The 22,173-nt window shown below is 46.7% G+C and overlaps 1 protein-coding gene across 3 annotated transcripts; it reads left to right on the top strand.

Annotated features, from left to right (window-relative positions):
- Positions 1–21,112, top strand: acsl3b (acyl-CoA synthetase long chain family member 3b). Of its 3 annotated transcripts, none has more exons than XM_064338297.1 (15): positions 1–198; positions 7,346–7,972; positions 9,598–9,775; positions 10,730–10,839; positions 11,271–11,409; positions 11,851–12,001; positions 12,280–12,403; positions 12,959–13,030; positions 13,903–14,042; positions 15,098–15,270; positions 15,696–15,770; positions 16,014–16,205; positions 16,303–16,417; positions 17,384–17,541; positions 17,898–21,112. In XM_064338297.1, exons 2-15 carry the CDS (start codon positions 7,622–7,624, stop codon positions 18,053–18,055), a joined length of 2,136 nt encoding a protein of 711 aa, XP_064194367.1. In that variant the 5' UTR covers positions 1–198; positions 7,346–7,621; the 3' UTR covers positions 18,056–21,112. The 3 variants fall into 3 exon arrangements, with proteins under 3 accessions (XP_064194367.1, XP_064194368.1, XP_064194369.1); XM_064338298.1 differs by lacking the exon at positions 1–198 and adding an exon at positions 2,218–2,372; XM_064338299.1 differs by lacking the exon at positions 1–198 and adding an exon at positions 5,071–5,090.
- The last annotated feature ends 1,061 nt before the right edge of the window (positions 21,113–22,173 follow it).

Consider the following 22,173-nt stretch of genomic DNA (forward strand, 5'->3'; position numbering starts at 1 on the left):
TGTCACTTCCGGGCTGATAGCGATGGTTAGTATCAAGCAACCAATAAGAAGAATGGAATTTTAATGTAATACCTTTCTCCGAGATATATTTTAAAGTTGTTTTCATATATGGACAGATTGCTAGCTAGCAACCGCTGTTCCATTTCTTAGATGCTTTTAATTGACGCCGCCATTGTTTGGGGATAGCTTTACAATAAGGTGAGTGTGTAATGTCTCCTTATTTTCCGTTGCGTTAGCATTTAGCTAGCCAGCGTTGTGGAAGTCATGCAGATGTGCTACGATGTTGTTCTACGGGCAGGTTGCATGCTAACGTGGTCATTTAAGTGATATATCCAGTGGGCCATGTCCTTTAACTGTCTGATAAGCCTTTATTGTCTTCGATGTGTCTGCCCTTTACCTCGAAAACGTGCGATACCCTGTCGGAGCAGAAAGCTACAACGTTGCATTCTTCCGTCCCTTATCGTCGAGTGATTAAAATACTCAGATAACAATACAGCAATTCTGCAAACCCAGCAGAAACATAGCTGCTCCATTTCAGTATTTCAATGTCACTGTTAGCATGACACACTGACACATTTACTTGGTATATAAACCGCTAGCTTAGAACTGCATTGCTGTTTTTATGATTCCTACTCACCACAGTATATATTTCTAGATATCGGGCTGGTGATGTGGCCCATGGACAGTTGGCTTTGTGTTTGTTGTTTTTCATCGAATAGGACGTGCATTCATTGGACCGGCCGCATGATGCATACATTGAATACACTCCTTTAGCCAGGCGACCAGTTTAGTGAATTGAGCGATTGTAGTTATCCAGTGTTTCTACAGATGATAGCTACAACGTGATTAGTGAGCGGGAGGGAGAGCCACCATTGTCTCCGCTATGGCCTGAAATGTGTCATTGCTTTACATCCCGTCTTTGAAGTACCGGTAACGGCGACATACAAGAATTTTATCTGAACTCATGCGAATTTGAGAAAATCTTCAATGTATATAGCTACGCACAGACACACGTGCATGTATACATATAAAGTTATGTATATATAGTTCAATTGGGGAATTATTTAAGGGATATTAGGGTTATTAGAGAGTTGAACTATCCCATGCGAACCCATGTTTTGAGCCATTTGAAGTATCTCTATATTGTCGGACAGGAATAAATAATGCAATCGCAGAACTGTGAAGGAAGCTAAAATATTATCATAATTGTACAAAATATTTTGGTGAGTGGCTATCAATAGCCTGAACTATAAGGTAAAAATATAAATTAATTGGCATCTTACCTAAACTTAAAATATAGTAAGACTTCTTTAATTTAGAGGGCTGGTTTGTAACACATGACCATGTCAGTGGGCGCCACATAATTTAGTGGTTGAAGCAGGGAGCTCTAAGGGTTGAGGGTTCATTGGCCATGTGGCAAGCTACGCTGCTCATCCCCTTTAGCACAGATCTTTATGGGGATCACCTTTCTCAACAGCATGTCTGCGGTGTGAATCATTCAGCGCTAGCCTCAGGCATGCATGGGATCCTCAAAAGATGAAGCCAGTGTGCTTTGCGGCTCACGCGGCTCTAATTGTGCCGGTATTTTTGGCGCCAAACGTACAGTGGCCATACCAGCTTGACAGGAACAGTACCTCGGTTTGACACGAGTCCAAATCCTGATCCTGTTTAGCCTGAGTTTAACCGTCAATCCGCCTAAATCATTCTCCTCAACTGAATTCCCACAGGCCCGGCTGCTCCTTCTGAACGTAGTTGCGCTGTGTGTCAAATTAACCTACCCCGTTTCCATTGTATCAGTTGTGGGTTCATCGACATCACTGCGTATCTCTTTTTCTTGCCCTGCTCACCTAAGTCTGCCTCTGCATTGTGAGCAGGCCCTGGCTTTTAAAGGAATGTTCCTCCAGTTGCTGCCAGGGTTCAAAGTGCAGACGGCGTAGTTCAAATACCAGGGCCCATCTGGTGCCGTTAGTTCTAGTGCGCTGCGCTCTGCTGTGACCTGGTCAATGACAAGGAGGACGCATTCGTCAAACGGGTTCGTTTTTAACAACCCGTAGTCTAGTGCTCATAGCACTGGACCCATTACACAAAGCGCGTGTTCTAGCGTGCTGCTAGTGTTGCAAGCTGTCTTGTCAGGACATTGATTTTAAAATGAATCTATCTTAAGGCAAGGCAATCTTCTCTAAGCAGTGTTTTCCCTTTGGGTGGGGGTGGGGTGGGGGGGGGGGGGGGGGGGTTAGTAATACAAAGCCAGGCGGGCTCCTCGGGTCAATGTCTTTGATGGTCTCGCCCTTTAAAAGGGTTCTATGAAAAAGGCATTACTAGGAGGTTTCATCCAGAAGGAGCAGACCCACTTGGACACTTGAGCCAATTCTGTAAGTTCTTCTTTAAATATTTTGTAATGGTTAACAAAACCTGTGATTATTTAGTAATTTTTCTGTAGGGTTGGCAACAGAGTTGCTTGTATTATTATTAGCCTTTATGTTGGCTGTCCAACTGTTTAACCAGTCTTTATCTCCAGTTTATGCATTTTCTCCTCATTTGGAATGGGCAAACATTTTTGTAGGTCACACTCATTGCTGCAACGTCCTCTGGAAATTCAGTGCAGACACATGCATGTTGCATGGTCCTGCTACTTTTCACTCACTATTTTGTTCCCCCAACCACAATGTCATGGTAGACCCACACGAGGCATGGTCGGTGAAATCGGAAACGCTGTGACAGGCTGTGTTGTTGGCGAAAAGAGTAATGCATGATTATGTAGTGTTTATGTAGGTAATATGCAGTTCTTATGTAGAGCCCTTCATAGAAAGCGCTATGGGTGTAAATGCTATCTGTGTGGGGACAAATGAAGGGCACGTGCAAGTACAGCTGAAAACTGCTTTGATGTGAAAGGGAATCCTATCCTCCATCTAGTGAATGGCTTTTCTGTCTGAAAATGCCTTGATGCCAAAGCTTTTATGGCATGAAATAATCTAGTTTCAAAAGGCTGATAAATAAATTATATGAGGAAATGTAGTAAGGCTGCTGCAAAATTACCATGAATTACTGCATGTATCGAGAGATGGGTTGAACTAACCAATGTGAACCCATGTTTTGAGCCATTTGAAGTATCTCTGTATTTTTTTGGAAAGGAATAAAAATGCAATAGTGTAGAACTGTGAAGGGAGCTAAAATATTATCATAATCGTACAAAATATCTTAATTGAGTGGCTATCGATAGCCTGAACTATAAGGTTTATATATTATTTAAATTGCATCTTTGCTGAGAGCGAATAAATCCTCACAAGTTGTTGTTTTAGGGGGGTATTGTAAATGAGCACAGCTAAAAAATATGCCCTGCATGTACATATCCCTAGTGTCATTAAAATTCTTTTTACACATGTGACTAGAGTGTGTAGGACTGTTTGGTGCAGTTCCTGGTTGTCCTTCATCTCATCCAATGTCTGTAGTATTGCAAAACGTGATGAGCCCATTGATTAGCCTAGATTATTTCAAACCAAAAGACTCTTAGTCTAGTCGAATTTGTAATCTCTGATGCAAATGATGTATTTGTGGTTTGCACTATCAACAATTAGAGCACCCACATCACCACCTCATGATTGGAAATGGAGACCAGCTTTTCTGGTTTAAAAAAAAAAGCCTTTAGCTTTAACACAATTGCAATCCGTTTTGATAAATCACATGTTATAGTTCATATTTGCATATTCTCCACGCGTTTTCCCGCAGTCCCGAATTTGAATAATAAAGCACATTCATTAATTTCCACTTTGTAAATATGGACTGGCTTTGTAAATATGGACTCCACAATGATGACTTGCTTTAATTTTTTCCCGACAGATATGTGGTGAATCTTGCTCGCTGGTACTGAGACGGTTTCCATTTCGCGAAAACGGTTTTGTAGTCCAACTGGTTTCACAGACCTCCGTAGTGCCTCGAGCAACTGTACACTGCTCCTCTTCATGTTTTATTGTTTCCTAGGTAATAAGTGGTTGTGTGTTCATTTACAAAAGACTGGTTTTAGCAGTCATGGCATGTGTGGGATGGGGCTGTTGGTCTGTCCATCTAGCATGGCACAAATTGAGTAATGGACACCAGAAAGACCAGATCCTTTTCCTTTCCCCGTGATGGGTTGAAGAGAAGGCCAACCCAAAGCGGTCGCTAACCAAACACGGGAAAGCAAACGTACAAAGGCTCGTTTCCTGTATTTAATCAGAGGCCGAGAGTCATGGAGGGAAGTGACAGGCCAAGGTCAGCAGCAGACCTGGGTCAAATACGTATTTGTTTTGGATTCAAATACTTTTCTACGCTTTACTGATCTTGTCTGGTGTATGGGAACCAATGAAATACTCTCAAACCCCTTTTGGTCATATTGGCAGGCTCAGTTACCCCAGGCAAGATCAATAGAGCGCAGAAAAGTATTTGAATCAAAAACAAATATGTATTTGACCCAGGTCTGGTGAGCAGTGACGGAGAAGTTGATGGGGGGGGGATTTTGGGAGCGTGCAACTGCAGCATAGACACCCATGTCCTTTTCTTTTGGGGAAGCAGAGAGGTGTTGAGGAGCTGTGGCCAGATCATTGAGGGCAAGTTGTGGCTTGCTCTCCTTCCTCAGCACATCTGCGGTTCCTCATGAACATTGCAACCGCATTCCATACCTGTGAGCACCACCCCTCTGCCACAACTACCATTTACCGGGTAGGCGTTTTCTGTCTGCTGTCCACTAGTCCTGTCTACTAGTGAAGTCCACTAGTCCTGTCTACTACCCAAGCCCAGCCCTGTTCAGCCATAAGGAGGTATGGATGTTGGCTGATAAAAAGACTATGTGCAACTGCATAAGCTTGTGTGTTGTATGTGTTTGTTTGAGGAAATGCAGTCAGGAGGAGAAGGGCCTTGGCTGTAATTCTAATCAGAGCAGATCTGTACTAGTCCTGACTGTCACCCACAGTGTTGGTTTCTGTGTCTTCATATCATACTCTCTCGCTGCCTATTCTTGCCTGAAATAAATAAAGCCCCTGTCATAAGGCAAGACTGGGACATGACCTGACTCCAGCCAATCAGAGTGGCAGACGACCCTTTGATGGAAATGCAAGGTAATCCAATTCCGGGTCCGCACAGGCAATTCCTTCCATTTGAACGAGATCCTGATGGCTTATCATGAGAGCATTTGGCTCTGTGATAAGATCAGGGATGAGAATGACCATTATATTATGGGACGCCAGAGCCCTCGTAGCCCTCAGGCGCAGCCACGTTGGTCTGCTGAAGGAAATGGGTTGCGGGGTTCTGGCTGTCACTCAGGCATCCTTTATCGATGGCGTTGTGCAGAGGCTGCTGCGCGTTCGCTCCTTCCTGCCCCTTGGCGTGAGCTCGCTCACTGCTGCAGTCCGGCCGAGGTGCCGCACCTTTACCTCGCTCTGTCGGCTCAAGACAAGAGGCCTCTTCCAAACGGAACCGTAAACTTCTCTGTGCGGTAGTGACGATTGTGACTGCGGGCAGAGCTGACAGCTCACACCAGATCGTTAAATGTGAACGGGGGAAGTGTAATAAATGCACAAAGAATCGGACAGGGACTGTTCGTAGTGCTACTCCCCTGCTGGACTTTGATCTACTGCCTCTATAGGTGGGATGTTGTTACTGCAGGAACTGCTCCAATAGTCAATAAGTGACTGAACAAAGGATACTACTGCTTCTTCTCAGCACAGCCCATGTGTAACGGCGAGCTCTTGAACGAGCCTGCGGGCGCCTCTGCGCCCTTCCCCGACCGCGAGCCCAAGTTTGGAGCTCTTTAACGTCCCGGCCGATCGATCCCCGCGCGCGCCGACCTTCGGCCGAAGCGGGACTCCAGAAATAGCCGCGAGCCGGAGGGAGCCGGGTAACCGAGCACACCTGCTGTAACCCTACACCCCTCGCGGGGGATGTGGGAACCACTGAAGCAAGGTGTTTTCAGTAACCCTTCACCTGCTGATGCTGCGGGACGTGCGGAGGCAGGGTCATGGTGACTCTGTCGGCCATCTTTGGTGCAGTCCCTTAATCTTGCGGAACTTTTTTGCGGTTGATGTTCTCTCTGAGGTTTTTTTCCCTTTTAATGAATGACTTGGTGTAGACTAGGCTGTCTGGAGTTCAGGGCTGATGAAGTCTTGTCTACGCGCATGGGGTGTTGGCTACAGCACGTGCGCCGCAGTGGTAACGTGAACTCTGTGTGCACGGTACACCAGGGAAATGACATTTGCATGCGCCAAAGTGTAGTCTGTCATTTTCAGCCTGAGTCTGGATTTACGGCATTGCGGCGGTGAGGGGGGGTGTGGGCTGACTGGAGATCAGCACCGCAGGCTGCTCTGCTCAAACTCACACACACACACACGCCGTAGCACATAAATACACACACACACACACAAATAAATACACACAAAAACGCACAAATACACACACACACATGCACACACACACGCCGTAGCACACAAATACACACACACACATACACAAATAAATACACGCAGAAACGCACAAATACACACACACACACAAATGTACACAAATACACACAAATACACATACGCGGAGGAACATGACCAGAAACACACACATACGTACAGAAACGCATACAGACACATACAGAAACGCACAAATGCACACACACATGCACAGAGAAACGCACACATGCTCAGACAGAACAATCACACACACAACCATTTCTCATGGCAGGCACACCAATGAACAGTTTTCACTTTGTTCAAAAAATGCAGTTTGTTCCCATTGGGTTTGTTCCCTGTTACGTGCTTGACCGGTTTGGTCTCATTTCTAATGTCTCTAGCCCAGCTATAGTAGTGGCACATGGGTCTGATGTGGACACACTGAAACAGCAGCTTATGTAATTAACTAGGACAGGCAGAATGGAGTCAGGCAGCTACATGTCTCTCTTTGTCATTTGTGTCATTGCATGCATACCTGCCTGCATACCGTCAGACCTTAAAGTGAAGATGTAGCTGGATCTTGTTAATCATTTGAAGTAGTCACTCAACTGTTCTCCAAACTCTTTATGTTTTTGCATGTAAACTCTCGTGAAGTCCTTAAATAAGCAATATGAGTTAACTGCTGCCTATTGTTAGAAATGGTTTGGTTTGTGTGTGTCTGGTGCAGACCTGAGTCAAATGCATATTTGTTTTGGATTCAAATAATTTTCTACGCTTTGCTGATCTTGTCTGGTGTATTGGAACCAATTAAATACTCTCAAAAAGTGCAATCCCCGCCTTCTGGTCATATTACGTATTTGACCCAGGTCTGGTCTGGTGCTTTACTGTTCATCTGTACAATCATGGCTGATGTTGTGTGATGTGTCCGCCTGTTACAGGAGTACTGTTTCCCTGTGGGCTCGATGGACACACAGACAGAAAGACGGACTGACATTCAGCGGAAGTAAAAACTGTGTGGGGGAGGACTAAGTCGGGAACCAAAAAGCAGAACCTCTGCAGGGTCTCTCTGACTGTGTGAAGAAGAGCAGGTTTCGTCTCAGAAACATCAGTGGAAGAACAGAGGAGACGAGCGTCTCTCCTCCACACCTCTCCTGCGCCGCCCTTCTCGTGCCCCTTCCCAGCCCCGCCCTGTTCCGTCCCGCCCCGCCGCAAGAATGAGGCTGAAGGAGGGCATCAACCCCCTGCTGCTGCAGGTCTTCCGCTCGGTGGTCTGGCTCTACTCGGTCCTTACCTTCCTGCCCTGGTACCTGCTGTCGGGCGCCAGCGCCAACCTGGAGCGGGCCAAGCGGGCGAAGGCGCGGTCCGCCAGCGGCCGGCCGGCGGGCCCGTACCGGGCGACCAACGCCATGCAGCGGCTGGCGTCCACGCTGCACCCGGCCTGCGACACGCTGGACAAGGTGTTCGAGTACGCCGTGCGCCGATTCCCCCGCCGCCACTGCCTGGGCACACGGGAGGTGATCAGCGAGGAGGACGAGCCCCAGCCCAACGGGAAGGTCTTTAAGAAGGTGGGCCTGGGGGAGGGGACGTGGGTGTTACTGAGGGTAGGGGTGGGGTTAATACTGAGGGGAGGTGGGGCTGGGGGAGGGACGTGGGTGTTACTGAGGGTAGGGGTGGGGTTAATACTGAAGGGAGGTAAGGCTGGGGGAGGGGACGTGGGTGTTACTGAGGGTAGGGGTGGGGTTAATACTGAAGGGAGGTAAGGCTGGGGGAGGGGATGTGGGTGTACTGAGGGTAGGGGTGGGGTTAATACTGAGGGGAGGTAAGGCTGGGGGTGGGGATGTGGGTGTGACTGATGGTGGGGGTGGGGTTAATATTGAGGGGAGGTGGGCCTGGGGGAGGGGACGTGGGTGTTACTGAGGGTGGGGCTGGGGCTTGGAGGGTGTTTAAGGTGGGATCCTAGATGAGGTCAGTGTACATACAACATGGATCCCAAATGTTGCTGTGAAGGGTTGTCTTCACTTGCAGCTGAGAAATTACATATAAACCATTTAAAATGTGCTGCAGTAAACCTGAAAGGAAGTGAGAGTGTATGGTCTCATCGGGGCGATGGGAAGTATGGTGTGCAGTGAAGCAAGAAGTGTCAAATTATTAAACCTTATTTTTTGAACGAGAGTAACGCGCGCCTGGGTCACGGAGGTGCCGGCTGGCGGAACATAAACCAAAAGAAAAGTAGCCGCCGCCAGACGAAGCTAGCCGTTTGCCGAACCGTTTTAAATAATAAACACATTTTGCGCACCGAACCTTGACAGTGCGGCAGCTTCGTTTCGCTTAAATTATTAAACTTGAGCATTAAACGTTCTGGCAGTCTCTGTCGGCAGCGAAGGCTGGAGGAGCGGCCACAATGGCCGTGCTATTTAAATGCGGTGTGCTGGGTTTCCTCTGTCGAGAGATGCCCGAGAGATTTTAAATAGCCGTAGGAGACGTCGTGAACGCCCCACGCCTTCTTTACCCGCACGCTGCCAGAATGATGTTTACTGACAATAGTAGTGCTTTGACACAACAGGAGCAAGGAAGTGTTGGGAATACAAACACTAGGAATGTCAGTTCCAATGCTAGTTTTCTTCTGCCAAGAAGGGCATATACGATTCCTGACAAAATATCCAAAGATTCTGTCTGAGCTAGATTATAGCGAAGATTACCTATGTTGAAAAAACACAGTTAAAATGATATAGCCTACATTTGGGTTAAATTCTGTGCTGCAGTGGTTGGTCTATTCATTGACATCGGTATAGAGCAGGAGCTATGCTGAGGTTTGAATCTTTATTTTAAATGGTTCAGTCAGTCTAGCAAAGTTAATTGTCACGTGCCCCCGACTGGAATGATAAGTGCAGTAGGCTACAATGCCTGTGCTCAGATTGTGTAAGTGAGTAACCTGAGAAACCGTGTAATCCGAAACAAGTCACGAGACGTAGGGACAACCGCGCAGCTGCTAAAGCGTTATCAGGTGTCCATATACTTCCTGTGCTGCCCCTCCTGTGCACGGGCAGCGTCGGGCTTACCCGGCACGCTGAGCGGCTTTTCTGCACGCGGAGCCGGTTCGTCTGGTTCTGTCTCCGCCTTCTCCATCCCGAAATGTCCTATCGAACGTCTACAGCACTGGAGCCCCTCCCCTCCGTCTCCCCCCCTGCAGGTGATCCTGGGGGAGTACCGCTGGCTGTCGTACGAGGAGACGTTCCGGGCCGCCGAGCGCTTCGGCAGCGGGCTGGCGGCGCTGGGCCAGAGGCCGCAGCACAACATCGCCATCTTCTGCGAGACGCGCTCCGAGTGGATCATCTCCGCCCAGGCCTGCTTCATGAACAACTTCCCCCGTGAGTGGCGTGCGCGCGATGCTGGTGGAGCGCACGTGCGCACACACATACATACATACATACATACATACATACACGCACACGCTCACAAGTGCACGCATACACACATACACACATGCACACACACTCACACATACACGCATGCACACATGTATGTTCACACCAAAGTATTAATGCTTACTTGCACACATCCACATCCACTTTCTCATATACACATGCTGAAAAAACTGTAAGCACGTGGTAGAATTTTTCTGCACTCCCTCTCTGTCTCACACATACAACACACACTCACTCACACTCGCGCACACACTCACACTCACGCATACTCACACTCACACACACACACCCATGCACACAGACACAGACGCAAGTATTGTACTTGCTTGCTCACATCCGCACTCCTTTCTTTCTCATATACACGTGCTGAAAAAACTGAATACATGGTAAAAAAAATGTTTTACTTCCTTTCTGTCTCATACATACAAACACACACACGCACACACACATTTATGTCCATACAATATAGATACACGTCCATACTGCTCAGACTAAAATACAGTAAAATAAACAGAGACCATATTGTACAAGCATGCACATAAATTTCCTGTGTTTAACTTCATATATCATTTCTTTGTGTACTGTACATACACACCACGCATGACTTTGCCCCAGCGCCAAAGTGCGGTTTACATTCGCTGTAAAGCGAGTCCTTTTTAAGGGATTTGACTGGTGAAAGCAAAACTGTCCACACAAGGTACAGTAATCTCTTCCCCCCCCACCCCCATTCCTGCCTATGCCATTAGCAGATGAGAATGTAATGTTTGCTATCAGTGCGATAGCGCCTGTGAGATTAGATAAGAGCGTTTACTCTGCGATTACGGCAGTTCAGAAGCACACGCAGCGTAGGCTGCCGTTGCCGCGGGACGCTCACTGTGGGCCGTATGCTTGTTGCAGTCGTCACCTTGTACGCCACGCTCGGAGGACCCGCCATCGCCCACGGTCTGAACGAGACTGAGGTCACCCACATCATCACCAGTAAAGACCTGCTACAGACCCGGCTAAAGGTGGGCCGCGCTGGACTCAAAGCACCACCCTTTAAAATGCAACCACTCTTCCGGTTCTTTAAAGGAGAGACGTGAAGGATAATTTGGCAATTTCTCTGAAGCTGCGCTCCTCTCGCTCTCTTTCTCCTGCTTGACTATTTCTGTCTGTTCTTTCTGGATCTCTTCCTGTTCTCTGCCAGCTTCAATTCAGAGTGCTGTTTTTGCCCTTGAAAAAAAGCTTACAAAGCTTCACACTAATTCAAAGGAATGACCAGCAGAATAAAAATCATATGCTCATCTATAAATGAAGATAATGATTCTTTTAGAGAGGAGGTTAAAAGATAATAATAAAAATGTCAAGAGTATTTATCATTGTAACCATAACACCAGTAGGAGTTCATGACTTGTGAGTAAAGCATTCTCTCTCCCTCCCTCTCTTCCCCCTCTCCCAGGCCATCCTGTTTGAGGTGCCCAGACTTCAGCACATCATTGTAGTGGACGATAAGCCCACCTCATGGCCTGGGTTCCCCAGGGGCATTATGGTGCACAACATGGCGTCTGTGCAGGAGCTGGGAGCCAAGCCTGAGAACAGTACGGAGCGCTTTCTGTAGCGTGTGTGTGAGTGTGTGAGTGTGTGTGAGAGAGAGTGAGTGTGTGAGAGAGTGTGTGTGTGAGTGTGTGTGTGTGTGTGTGTGTGTGAGAGAGAGTGAGTGTGTGAGAGAGTGTGTGTGTGAGAGTGTGTGTGTGAGTGTGAGTGTGAGTGTGAGTGTGAGTGTGAGTGTGAGTGTGAGTGTGAGTGTGTGTGTGTGAGTGTGAGTGTGAGTGTGAGTGTGAGTGTGTGTGTGTGTGTGTGTGAGTGTGAGTGTGAGTGTGAGTGTGAGTGTGAGTGTGAGTGTGAGTGTGAGTGTGAGTGTGAGTGTGAGTGTGAGTGTGAGTGTGAGTGTGAGTGTTTATGGGTCTGTGGGAATTTGGGAGATTCATTTGAAAAATGTCGCCGTGATGAATAACGTACGCTTCCCTGACTGTGCGCAGTGTCCAGACCGCGCATACAGCCCATCCCCTCCAGCATAGCCGTCATCATGTACACCAGCGGCTCCACGGGGATCCCCAAAGGCGTGATGATCTCCCATAGCAACCTCATCGCTGGCATCACAGGCATGGCAGAGAGGCTCCCGAACCTCGAGTATGTACCCCCACGTCTTCGTTTGTACCCCACCACACAGCGCTTCATACACCTGTACAAGCACGTTTATCCCCAAGCCTCACAGACGTTCACTAACCAGCCCTGTCGGAGGGGTCTGATGGAACATTTAATAGCACCGTTCTGATGTGCTAATGCTAATATTAGCATTAGCACTGTTTTGATGTGCTAATGTTAGCATTAGCACTGTTCTAATGTGCTAATGCTAATGTTAGCACTCTGCCTGTACGGATGGGGCTAAAGCTGCGCTTTCTCCGCAGGGAGACGGACACCTACATAGGGTACCTGCCGCTGGCCCACGTGCTGGAGCTGAGCGCCGAGCTGGTGTGCGTGTCTCACGGCTGTCGCATCGGCTACTCCTCCCCCCAGACGCTGGCCGACCAGGTGAGCGCGCCGGTCCCTCCCATCTCACCCGCGCACCCATGCCCGGCACAGCCCCGCTTCAGCTGTGTTTGCGTACATGTGACCAAATACCCTGCCTAGCTGTTACTGGCTGGGACATCTACGACCATTGAGCTTTTATTCTTAACAACTAAGTTTTATGTTTACAGTCTTAAGTGTTAATGTCAGTGATGTCTGTGTTAGTGTCTTCGTTACTTAGCGTTATGAATGTTTTTACCAGCCGCTGGGTTTTCAGTCTTGTCCTCGTTCTCCCGTTTCATTGCAAACGTTTTTGATATTTCATGCTGCTGTAGGTAAGCTAGTCTTTCCTGTGGAAATCAATGGGCAGCGATCGAAACTGCAGAGATGCAGATAAATGAACAGATTTCCTCTCCTGAGCGAGAGACTGAGGGAGGGAGGGAGGGGAACGCGAGCCGTTCAGAGCAGAGCCAGATTCTCGCTTTAGCAAGGACGTGTGCAGTCAGCACAGATGGATATCTCTCCACCACACTGTTAACTCATCTGATTTTTTTTGTTTTCTCTCTCTCTTCTCGACAGTCCACAAAGATCAAGAAAGGCAGCAAAGGAGACACGAGCATGCTGAAGCCGACCCTGATGGCCGCGGTGCCGGTAAGAACGGCAGAACCGGACACCCGCCCTCAATTATGCAGGCGGCGGGCGGCTAAAGCATGACGTCAGCGTAATACCATACCCACGATGCACTATGGCGCTTGGCTTTCAAGAGGTGATCTCTTTTAAAGAAGGCACAAACCGATCGTGGTCAAAATTTTGCAGCCGTTCCCACCAAAGTGGTTTCACCAAGTTTGAGCCAAATTCAAGATCAAAGTGAATTCAAATTAAAGTTCTCTTTAATTCCCATGGAAGCATTTTACTGTTGAGAAAATGGAACTCGTGGCACATTTACCGATGGGTGGCCGTTTATCTTTTGACATGGTAAATAGTCCGGTAAAGCCTGGTTTGGTAGGTTTTTAGGTTTTTGATTGATCTGTTCGGTTTATCAGGTAAGGCTTGATTAGTCAGTAGTGTATCCACCCTGCTTTTGTTCCCATGAGTCATAGCAGGGAGGTGTTCATCTTTAAGCTGAAATGCATTTTTCATGTCCCTGCATTCCTTTGTGAAGCCTGTGAAGGAAAATGACAGTGGCATGTGGGTGGTTCTTGCGGCATACCCAGAGGGGATTCTGTGAGTGTGAGTGTGAGCGCGCGTATGTGCGTGGTGTGGAGCAGAACCGGTATGGCGTGTGTGTGTGTGTGTGTGTGTGTGTGTGTGTGCGCATGTGAGGGAGAGTAAGAGCACTCCATTTTTTTCCCTCATTGTAGTGTATATTTTTCTACCCAATCCAGTTCTCTCGCCTTTTTACATGGGAAACGAAAGCAAACATTTATTGTAATGAATTTGTATGAAGTCGCCTGTAGTCTTTTACGTTCATTTACAAACCTCTTACTGTATCTGCTGATTAATATGTGCCCTTACCCTCGTAGGAGATCATGGACCGCATCTACAAGAACGTGACGACCAAGGTGGACGAGATGAGCCGGCTGCAGCGGACTCTCTTCGTCCTCGCCTACAACTACAAGATGGAGCAGATCTCCAAGGGTTACACCACACCGCTGTGTGACCGGTACGGCTAGAGGGCGCCAGAGGACACGCGCGCTTCACACGCCCTAAATGGCATGCAGACACGCGCGTAGCTGCGAGTACGCACATGCACACAGGCACATGCTGACACCCGACAAATTCACTCATTCATAATTCCACATGTCTTCTGATCTAAACCCTTATAGTGTATAGACCTGCATTGGAAGGCTTTATTAGAACACATATATTAATTTAGTCCAAACGGAACGTAGGGAGGTGACCGCTTCAGAAGTTGATTTACATTTCTTCTGATGAATGAGGTTTATGATTGCGGTTGCTTATTAGCTCTCCAAGACAACACTTTGATTGATGTGACTTGGACAAATAATTACGGTTAAAAGAAATAAAGAACTCCACTGCTTCCCTGTGTTCAGAATGCCATATTGCCTCTCGGTGTTACGAACATCATTCTGAAGCTAATCACGATGTTCCAAGCAGCGCAACTGATGCACAACTGCTACAGTTTTACACAGTGTTATGCAGGCATATCTCTATTCACTCATTGTTTGGTTAATTCTTTTAGAAACATAAATTAAATTAGCATTAATTTAAATTAGGCAATATATTTATGTAGGTTATCAGTTATCAGATATCGGTAGGCCTAGCTGTTTAAAGAAATGAATCATGGATAGGATAATAGCTTTTAAAAATGAGTTTTTAATATTACCAGGAAATTCATATAAGAATGTTTACCTTGTCACTGTGTGCTGGGACGTGTCTCGTACCAAGTTTTTTTTTTTTTTTTCTTTTTTATTTATATAAAAAGGGAAGGAATTAAATTTTACAAACACATAAACCAAGATGGCGTAGAAGTGGTTTTTGTTTTTTCCAAAAAAGGTACAGTGTTCAGAACGTTGTGAGCGAACTTAGTGTTCGGACTACCATGAGCCTTGATTACATAAACCTCTCAAAATCAACAGATCAATATGAAGAATAATTTTTAACCTTTCCATACATGAACTGGCTTCTCTTTGCTTGTGTGTGTCTGTGTGTGCACTTGGTGTGTGTGTGTGTGTGTCTGTGTGTGTGTCCTTCCAGTCTGGTGTTCAGGAAAGTGCGCTCTCTGCTGGGCGGGAGGATCCGGGTGCTGCTGTCGGGCGGGGCGCCCCTGTCTGCCGCCACGCAGCGCTTCATGAACATCTGCTTCTGCTGCCCCGTGGGGCAGGGCTACGGCCTGACCGAGACCTGCGGGGCGGGCACCATCAGCGACAGTGAGTGAGCGAGCGAGAGAGAGAGCGAGCCACAGTGAGTGAGCGAGCGAGAGAGAGAGCGAGCCACAGTGAGTGAGCGAGCGAGAGAGAGAGCGAGCCACAGTGAGTGATTGAGCGAGCGAGAACAAGAGACAAACAGCAAGTGAGCGAGAGTGAGTGAGCGAGCGAGTGAGAGACCGAGCTGGACGGGAGACAGAAAACCAGCCGTAAGGGGGTGGAAGCAGAGCCCCGGAGGGAGGGTGTGAGAGAGAGAGGGGGATGTTTGAGAGGGATAAATAAATGGAGGCGGTAAAGGAGGGGGATCGGCACACGTGCTGCTTCCTGATGGCTCGCTAACGTGTGCCCTAGCTGTCTGTTCCTGGCGAGGCGCTGCCTAGCCGCGCTGAGGTGGGCGTGCTAACGTCACGCGTGTTCCTGTGTTCCAGAGTGGGACTACAGCACCGGAAGGGTGGGCGCGCCCCTGATCTGCTCCGAGATCACCCTGAAGGACTGGGAGGAGGGTGAGTGCTTCTGGGATAGGGGCTCCAGCGCCTCGGCACAAATAAATCTTAAATGACCTCCGGTGTGTTAACTAGTGCTGTTTGCACTTCCCTTGTCTAACAGTAATTATACTCTCCACTGGTGACAAACACACGGCATAAGCAAACATGCAGTGTCTGAGTTTTACTTTCATCCTTGAAGCGGTTGCCTGTGTTCCCGCAGGGCATCCCGTCCTCTAACCCTTGCCCTTGTCTCTTCTCCAGGGGGTTACTACAGCACAGACAGGCCCCACCCCCGCGGGGAGATCCTGATCGGAGGTCCGAACGTCACCATGGGCTACTACAAGAACGAGGGCAAGAACCGCGAGGACTTCTTCTTGGACGAGACGGGCCAGCGCTGGTTCTGCACGGGGGACATCGGCGAGTTCCACCCCGACGGCTGCCTGAAGATCATAGGTGAGGAGGGGGGCCTCCGGGCCGATCCAGTCGCTGCGTTTATGGCGGCCGTGGTTCCTCAGGATTCAGCCAGCGATCTTGCTCTGTCCCCCCACAGACAGGAAGAAGGACCTGGTGAAGCTGCAGGCCGGGGAGTACGTGTCGCTGGGGAAGGTAGAGGCCGTGCTGAAGAACTGCCCCTTCATCGACAACATCTGCGCCTACGCCAACAGGTGGGCCGCCGCGGCGCCTGCAAGACACGCGTGTACGAGCGCTGCGATAAACGGTCTAGTGACCAGGGTTTGGGTACCAAAACCCGGTACCACCATGGCACCGGTTCCCATACGACCGGTACCTACCGGACCGAATCACGCGGATTTTAGCGCCACACGCCTACACTAGCTAACGTTACACTCGCTGTGTCAACTGGGTGACAGCTGGTATCGTTAGCAAAGGTAGCTAACGTTAAACTCGGTCAAAATGTCAAAAGCAAGACACCGGTACCCATTTTTAAAGCATCATTGTAGCACCGGTATTAGCTCAATCTATACGATACTCATCCCTACTAGTGTAAATGCAAACCCGAGATTAAGTCTGCACCAGGGCCAAGCAGTCAAACCTGGCTAGTGATCCATCACATGTTCTTTCATTAAATAGCCACAAAACTCAGGATGATGCCTTCATTCAAACTGGGGGAAAATATGCAACTGCACTAAAAATCAGTGGCTCAAAGTTACTGCCCGTGGCTGCTATAATACCCCCTCCTCTCACAGGCTTATTTTAGATCAAGGCAATTTATGAGCCAAGATGGGCCAAATGGCCCTTTCTTATCTTACTTTTTATCTCTGTTCCGGTGCTTTCCTTGGGAAAACTGCTCCATTCAGCAGAATCCAGTAACCACAAGAGGAACAACACAAGAAAATGTCATTTAATTGGCAGTTCTGTTCAGTTTGCAATTTCTGCGCAGGCTCTGGGTTAGCTGTAAGAATGTGAACGCAGTTATTTGGATGGCGGGAACGCAGTCCCCTCCATCCAACGATTTGGAGATGTTGATATTTATGCAGTGTTTTTTATAAGTGAAAGGGTCTGCAGCTGCATGATTGTATGTCTACCTTTATATTTCATTGTGGGTCTTCTAGAATATTTTAGGTCTCCACTGAATGAGCTCTCTTGCCCTTTTCCTTTCTCTGTCTCCGTAGTGAGGAGTCCTACGTGATAAGCTTTGTGGTGCCAAATCAGAAGCAGCTGCTGGCCCTGGCGCATCAGAGAGGGGTTCAGGGCTCCTGGGAGGAGATCTGCAATAGCCCAGAGATGGAGAAGGAAGTGCTGAGGATCATCACAGAGGCCGCCATCGGAGGTGAGGGACAGCCCCCTGGGGGGCCTCCGGCCTGTCACAAACCCATGCCTCAGCAGAGATGTTAATCAGGCCCCAGCCACCGAGGGCACATCCTGCCTAACTAAGGTCTCCATATGGCTGCTCACCTCCTACACACTAGCTGTTCCTCTTCTGGCTGTGATTCCTCCCCCCTCCCCCACTTACGAATCCTTTCCTTTCCTGTGGGCCAAATGTCTTTCCTGTCTCGGCAGCGAAGCGTTGTCGTCGTCTGTTCTCGCCGCGACGCGTTTTCCCCGCTCTGGCCGTCGTTGCGCGCTTCCTGTTTCTCGAGCGTGACGCGTGTTCTGTTCTGTCTCTCCCCCCGTCCTTCCCCGCAGCCAAGCTGGAGCGCTTCGAGATCCCCAGAAAGATCCGCCTCAGCGCGGAGCCCTGGACCCCGGAGACGGGCCTGGTCACCGACGCCTTCAAGCTGAAGAGGAAGGAGCTGAAGTCACACTACCAGGAGGACATAGAGAGGATGTACGGGGGGAAGTAGGAAACGCAGACAGGATCCCGGGCCTCCTTTTGTCTCCCACCCTGACACACCAAGCTCCTATCAAATGGGGAAATACTTGAATCTGCTTCTTACACGCCAGACCAAAAAAATAAATAAAAAAACGAAACTGAAACATGAAGTGACGATGGAGAAGGGGGAGGAGGCATTGCAATGTGTTGCCATATAGTTGGCTGTATGATGTGTCCTCTCCTGGTTGGTCACAAAATGTGTCCTCGCCACGTCAGCTGTATAGCCTCTCCCACAGTCAGCGACATCACAGAGAGGTCTTTGCCAAGGCGAGACACACAGATGTGTGTTTGTAAATGAAGTCGTCATGGAAACCCCTATCCCTTCCTCATCCAAGGATATTCAACAGCCAGGCATGAGATGTGAAATTATTCAGCCTTGGCCTTGTATGGTGGAGCCTCTAATGTCTGTCCATATTTCACTTTGTGCAGGGATATGTTGTATACTTGGTTTGTTTGGTTAGTTTGGTCCATTTATTGTATATCCTTTGAACCTTAAGCCATGGAATATTGTACACAAATATTTTATTATGGTTTCTGTTACTGTATTTGATTTTGTTTGGGGGGGAAAAAATGTCATGTTGCAATAAGCTCTTTATCTGAGTTTCTCGTTTTTTCTTCGTCCTGTGAATGATCGTCCTCAAGGAGTGACAGTTTCGCACTCGAGGAGACTTGACTGGAGAAATGTGTGCACCTACACTGAAGGGTTTGTGTGTCTGCTCTGATTGCAAGAGAACAGAACGTTCTGTTGAGGTTTTGGTCCATAATTAAATTTTGTCTGTTACATAGGACTTATGTGAAATCAGAAATGATGAGGTCAAACAACCCACCTTGTTCAAGGTGTGCTACCATTTGAAAACAGAGGATTTGCAGATTGCAGCAAAAAAACAGGGCCTTGTACCATCCTGCACAGCATCAAAATGAAGGTGTGTTTTCATTGGCCAAATAATTATTCTTTTACTGCATGACCTGATCTTATTGGCCCTTCTGTGAACCTTCCTTCTAAACTCCAACCAACAAGAGGGTGGAGAAGTAGTGGAAGCCTTACACTTTCTGGTCATCTAAAAACAATCTGCGTTCAGCCTGTTTCTATCTTCTGTGAAGTTGACACGCCTATTTGGGTCACCCCATGGACACTTTTCAGTTTTAAATGCACAAAACACTTATTTGTTGTTGCCCAGATTGACTCACTGGTATTGTTCCTAATGGCCAGAGTCCACATCTGCAGTACAGAATACATTCTCAGTGATGACCAATGTAGCACATGAATGTTTTCCTTGAAGTTGAAAGGTACTTTGTTTTGGTTATTATGTGCAGTCTTTATTATAGCAGTCTATACTAGTCTGGTGTGTTGGAAGTACATTTTAATGTTATTGCTCATGATATCATGATCTGATTTTTAAAAAATAATATTAGTTGAATGTGCAATATACACAGATCATTATTCTCAGCCAAAATGAACACACATGTTCTTTGTGGGGCATGAACATCTGTTTAGTGAGAGAACTAAAATTACAGTTTACCACCATGGTTTTCATGTTTATAATAACAAGAACTATGTATATTATGTATATTGATATGGTTTTAAAAAAATAAGTTTTGCATGATTTTAGAACAACTGAAAAACACTAAATCTGCATGTGTATAATTGGCGAAGGCTGTGGTTTCGGACTTGTGCCTGAACAGATGGAGAATTTGACTTTTCGAATTGATACTCTAAATCACCGTTTCTGTTCATACACTGAATCACTTAAGATATTTTTTTCTTCAAGCACTCCCAAATATCTGCTGTGGCTGTATCCTTTAAAGTATACAAAAGAACATCATGTAGTGAGAGGTATAACTGGAACCTTTAAAGCTGTTGTGGGTTTTAAAAGTTAAAAACACCGGTGATGTTGTCTATGGTTCCCCCAGTATGAGTTTTTATTTGCCTCTATATCAGCTCTTCAGACCGACAGTCATCCTTAAGGTGTTTTTGTTCAGATTTAAAACTGGGTGTATTTACAGTATTCCATATCCAGCTGACCTTAGTAGAGCACTGATGTACAATTTGGTCCCAATAAAATCTGGGCTATGCGGGTGCTAACTGTGGCCGGGAGCACCAGGGGGCACCCCATAGCTGCTCACAGCAATACCCAGGGAGGGAGGATGCAACTATCTGGGTCATGCCTTGCTTCGATTAGTTATTTACCGTTGCTAGTTGAACAATCCTCAAGTACAGAAACTGCACAGCTCAGCTGGATTGCAATAAGGAAAGTGCCAGTATATGGCTACACACACTTAAGTGAATGAGGGTGCTACAGTGCACTTCCTTTAGATTGTCCAATTGGGGGTAGATGCACCAATGGGACAAGCATACAGTTATAATTGGGCTATTCAAATTGGGGAGAAAAAATGGGGCCTAAACAAAATTGCTTTAAAATAATAGTCTGTTGTGCCAGTTATACATTGGGGGAAAGGACAATGGGGGAAAACTTCTTCAGCACTCTAAGCTCTACACCAAACAGCGATTTCCAAAACGTTGACATCATGAGAAAGTGTCTTTGTACTGCTTGATATATGTAGTTGCCTTGTTATATTGTATTAATTTAGTTCATAGTAAAAATTTAACAGTATATTTATGGGAGAATGTTTATATTCATCAAATTCAGTGAGGTTATGCTCTGTTTTCCAAACCTTTCACAGGATTAATATGAATTCAGATGCTGGACAAGATACAACGAAATGTCAGAAAAAATGTGCAAATTGTCACTCCTTTTTCCTTGTACTGTAAATAAAGTGGGGCAGTGATCAAAATTCACAGGTGATAGCAAATGTACAGATATAATCTTCATTCTACCTGATCTTTATTATTTTAACCAGTTTTTTGTTGTTTCTCTCTAATTTGGGGGGTGGGGGGATTGCCCATGTTTGCTTGCAGAAGCTTTGCCTTGTAACATACTGCAGGCCATTGCCAATGCATCCTACTTTATTGAACTGTAAATTGGCCTTGGAAAGATGTTATAAAAAATAAGTGTTTGCTTGGTCTGAACTTGCTCTTCTGTGTTTGTATGACCTTATGTTGGCACTGAGAAACAAATGAGGATCTATGAAGCCAGTGGTTTTTTTTTTATGTGTACAGTACACATACATTTATATGTTTTGGCTATACCAGGCTGATTATAATGCAAAACAAGTTACATGTGGTAGAGCTTTGAAACTTTATATAAAACTCAAAACAGAGATAATCTAGCTCTGCATTGGAGCCTAGACAAACAATGTGGTGGAAGATGCTGTACTTTCTCTGCTAAGTGGGTTACCAGAGCAAAATGGAAAGTCTGTGCTTATGTCCTGTCCAAATCCAGTTTTCAGCACATTAGCAGGTCAGCTGTTGTAGTACACAAACAAGCCAAATTATTCACATCAAATTGGCAAGAAAATCTTGGTGAGGATTTAGTGTGTTCTATTATCCCCGTAGTTACTCCGCAATCAGCTTGAGTCAGACTCAGCAAGATTATCTGTCTTGGCTGTTTGGCTGCACACTTCCTCTTTCTCCCTTCATATGGTTCTTAGCATCACCACTTGCCTGGACTTTGATGGCGTTGCTTTTTCAGTCCTCTGGTATTCTATTATGGAGGATCTTCTAAGTATATGCATTGCTTGAGACAAAACTACCATATTTAAATGAGAACAAATGCAACAAGACAACTGCTGCAAGAGGACACAGTTGGTTTTTAGGGTAGCTTTTCATGAATAAGCTAGTGAATTGTCATTTTTCAACGGAACTGTCCATAGGGCTGTGCCCAGGGGTAATCGTTGGTATCTTATTCATGGTTATAAGAAATTATGAAGGTAAAAGTGGATCCATGCTGTACATCGTCGAGGACAGAATTTTACTGAGATAATATTGTCACGTATAATCGTAAGAATAGTTCATTCATTGCTAAAGAGGGTTACGCGGAAATCCATCCCAAGCCACTAGATGGCATGAAATTGAAATTGGAACCCATAATCATTTTCGTTTGTATTCATGATTATTGCTTTTCTACCTAATAGCTAGAAGACAGTTTAACCTGTACAGAAAACCCCTGTGTATGTTTTGTTTGTTTTGAA

This window comes from Anguilla rostrata, chromosome 6 (assembly GCF_018555375.3).
Source record: "Anguilla rostrata isolate EN2019 chromosome 6, ASM1855537v3, whole genome shotgun sequence".
Classification (NCBI taxonomy): domain Eukaryota; kingdom Metazoa; phylum Chordata; class Actinopteri; order Anguilliformes; family Anguillidae; genus Anguilla; species Anguilla rostrata.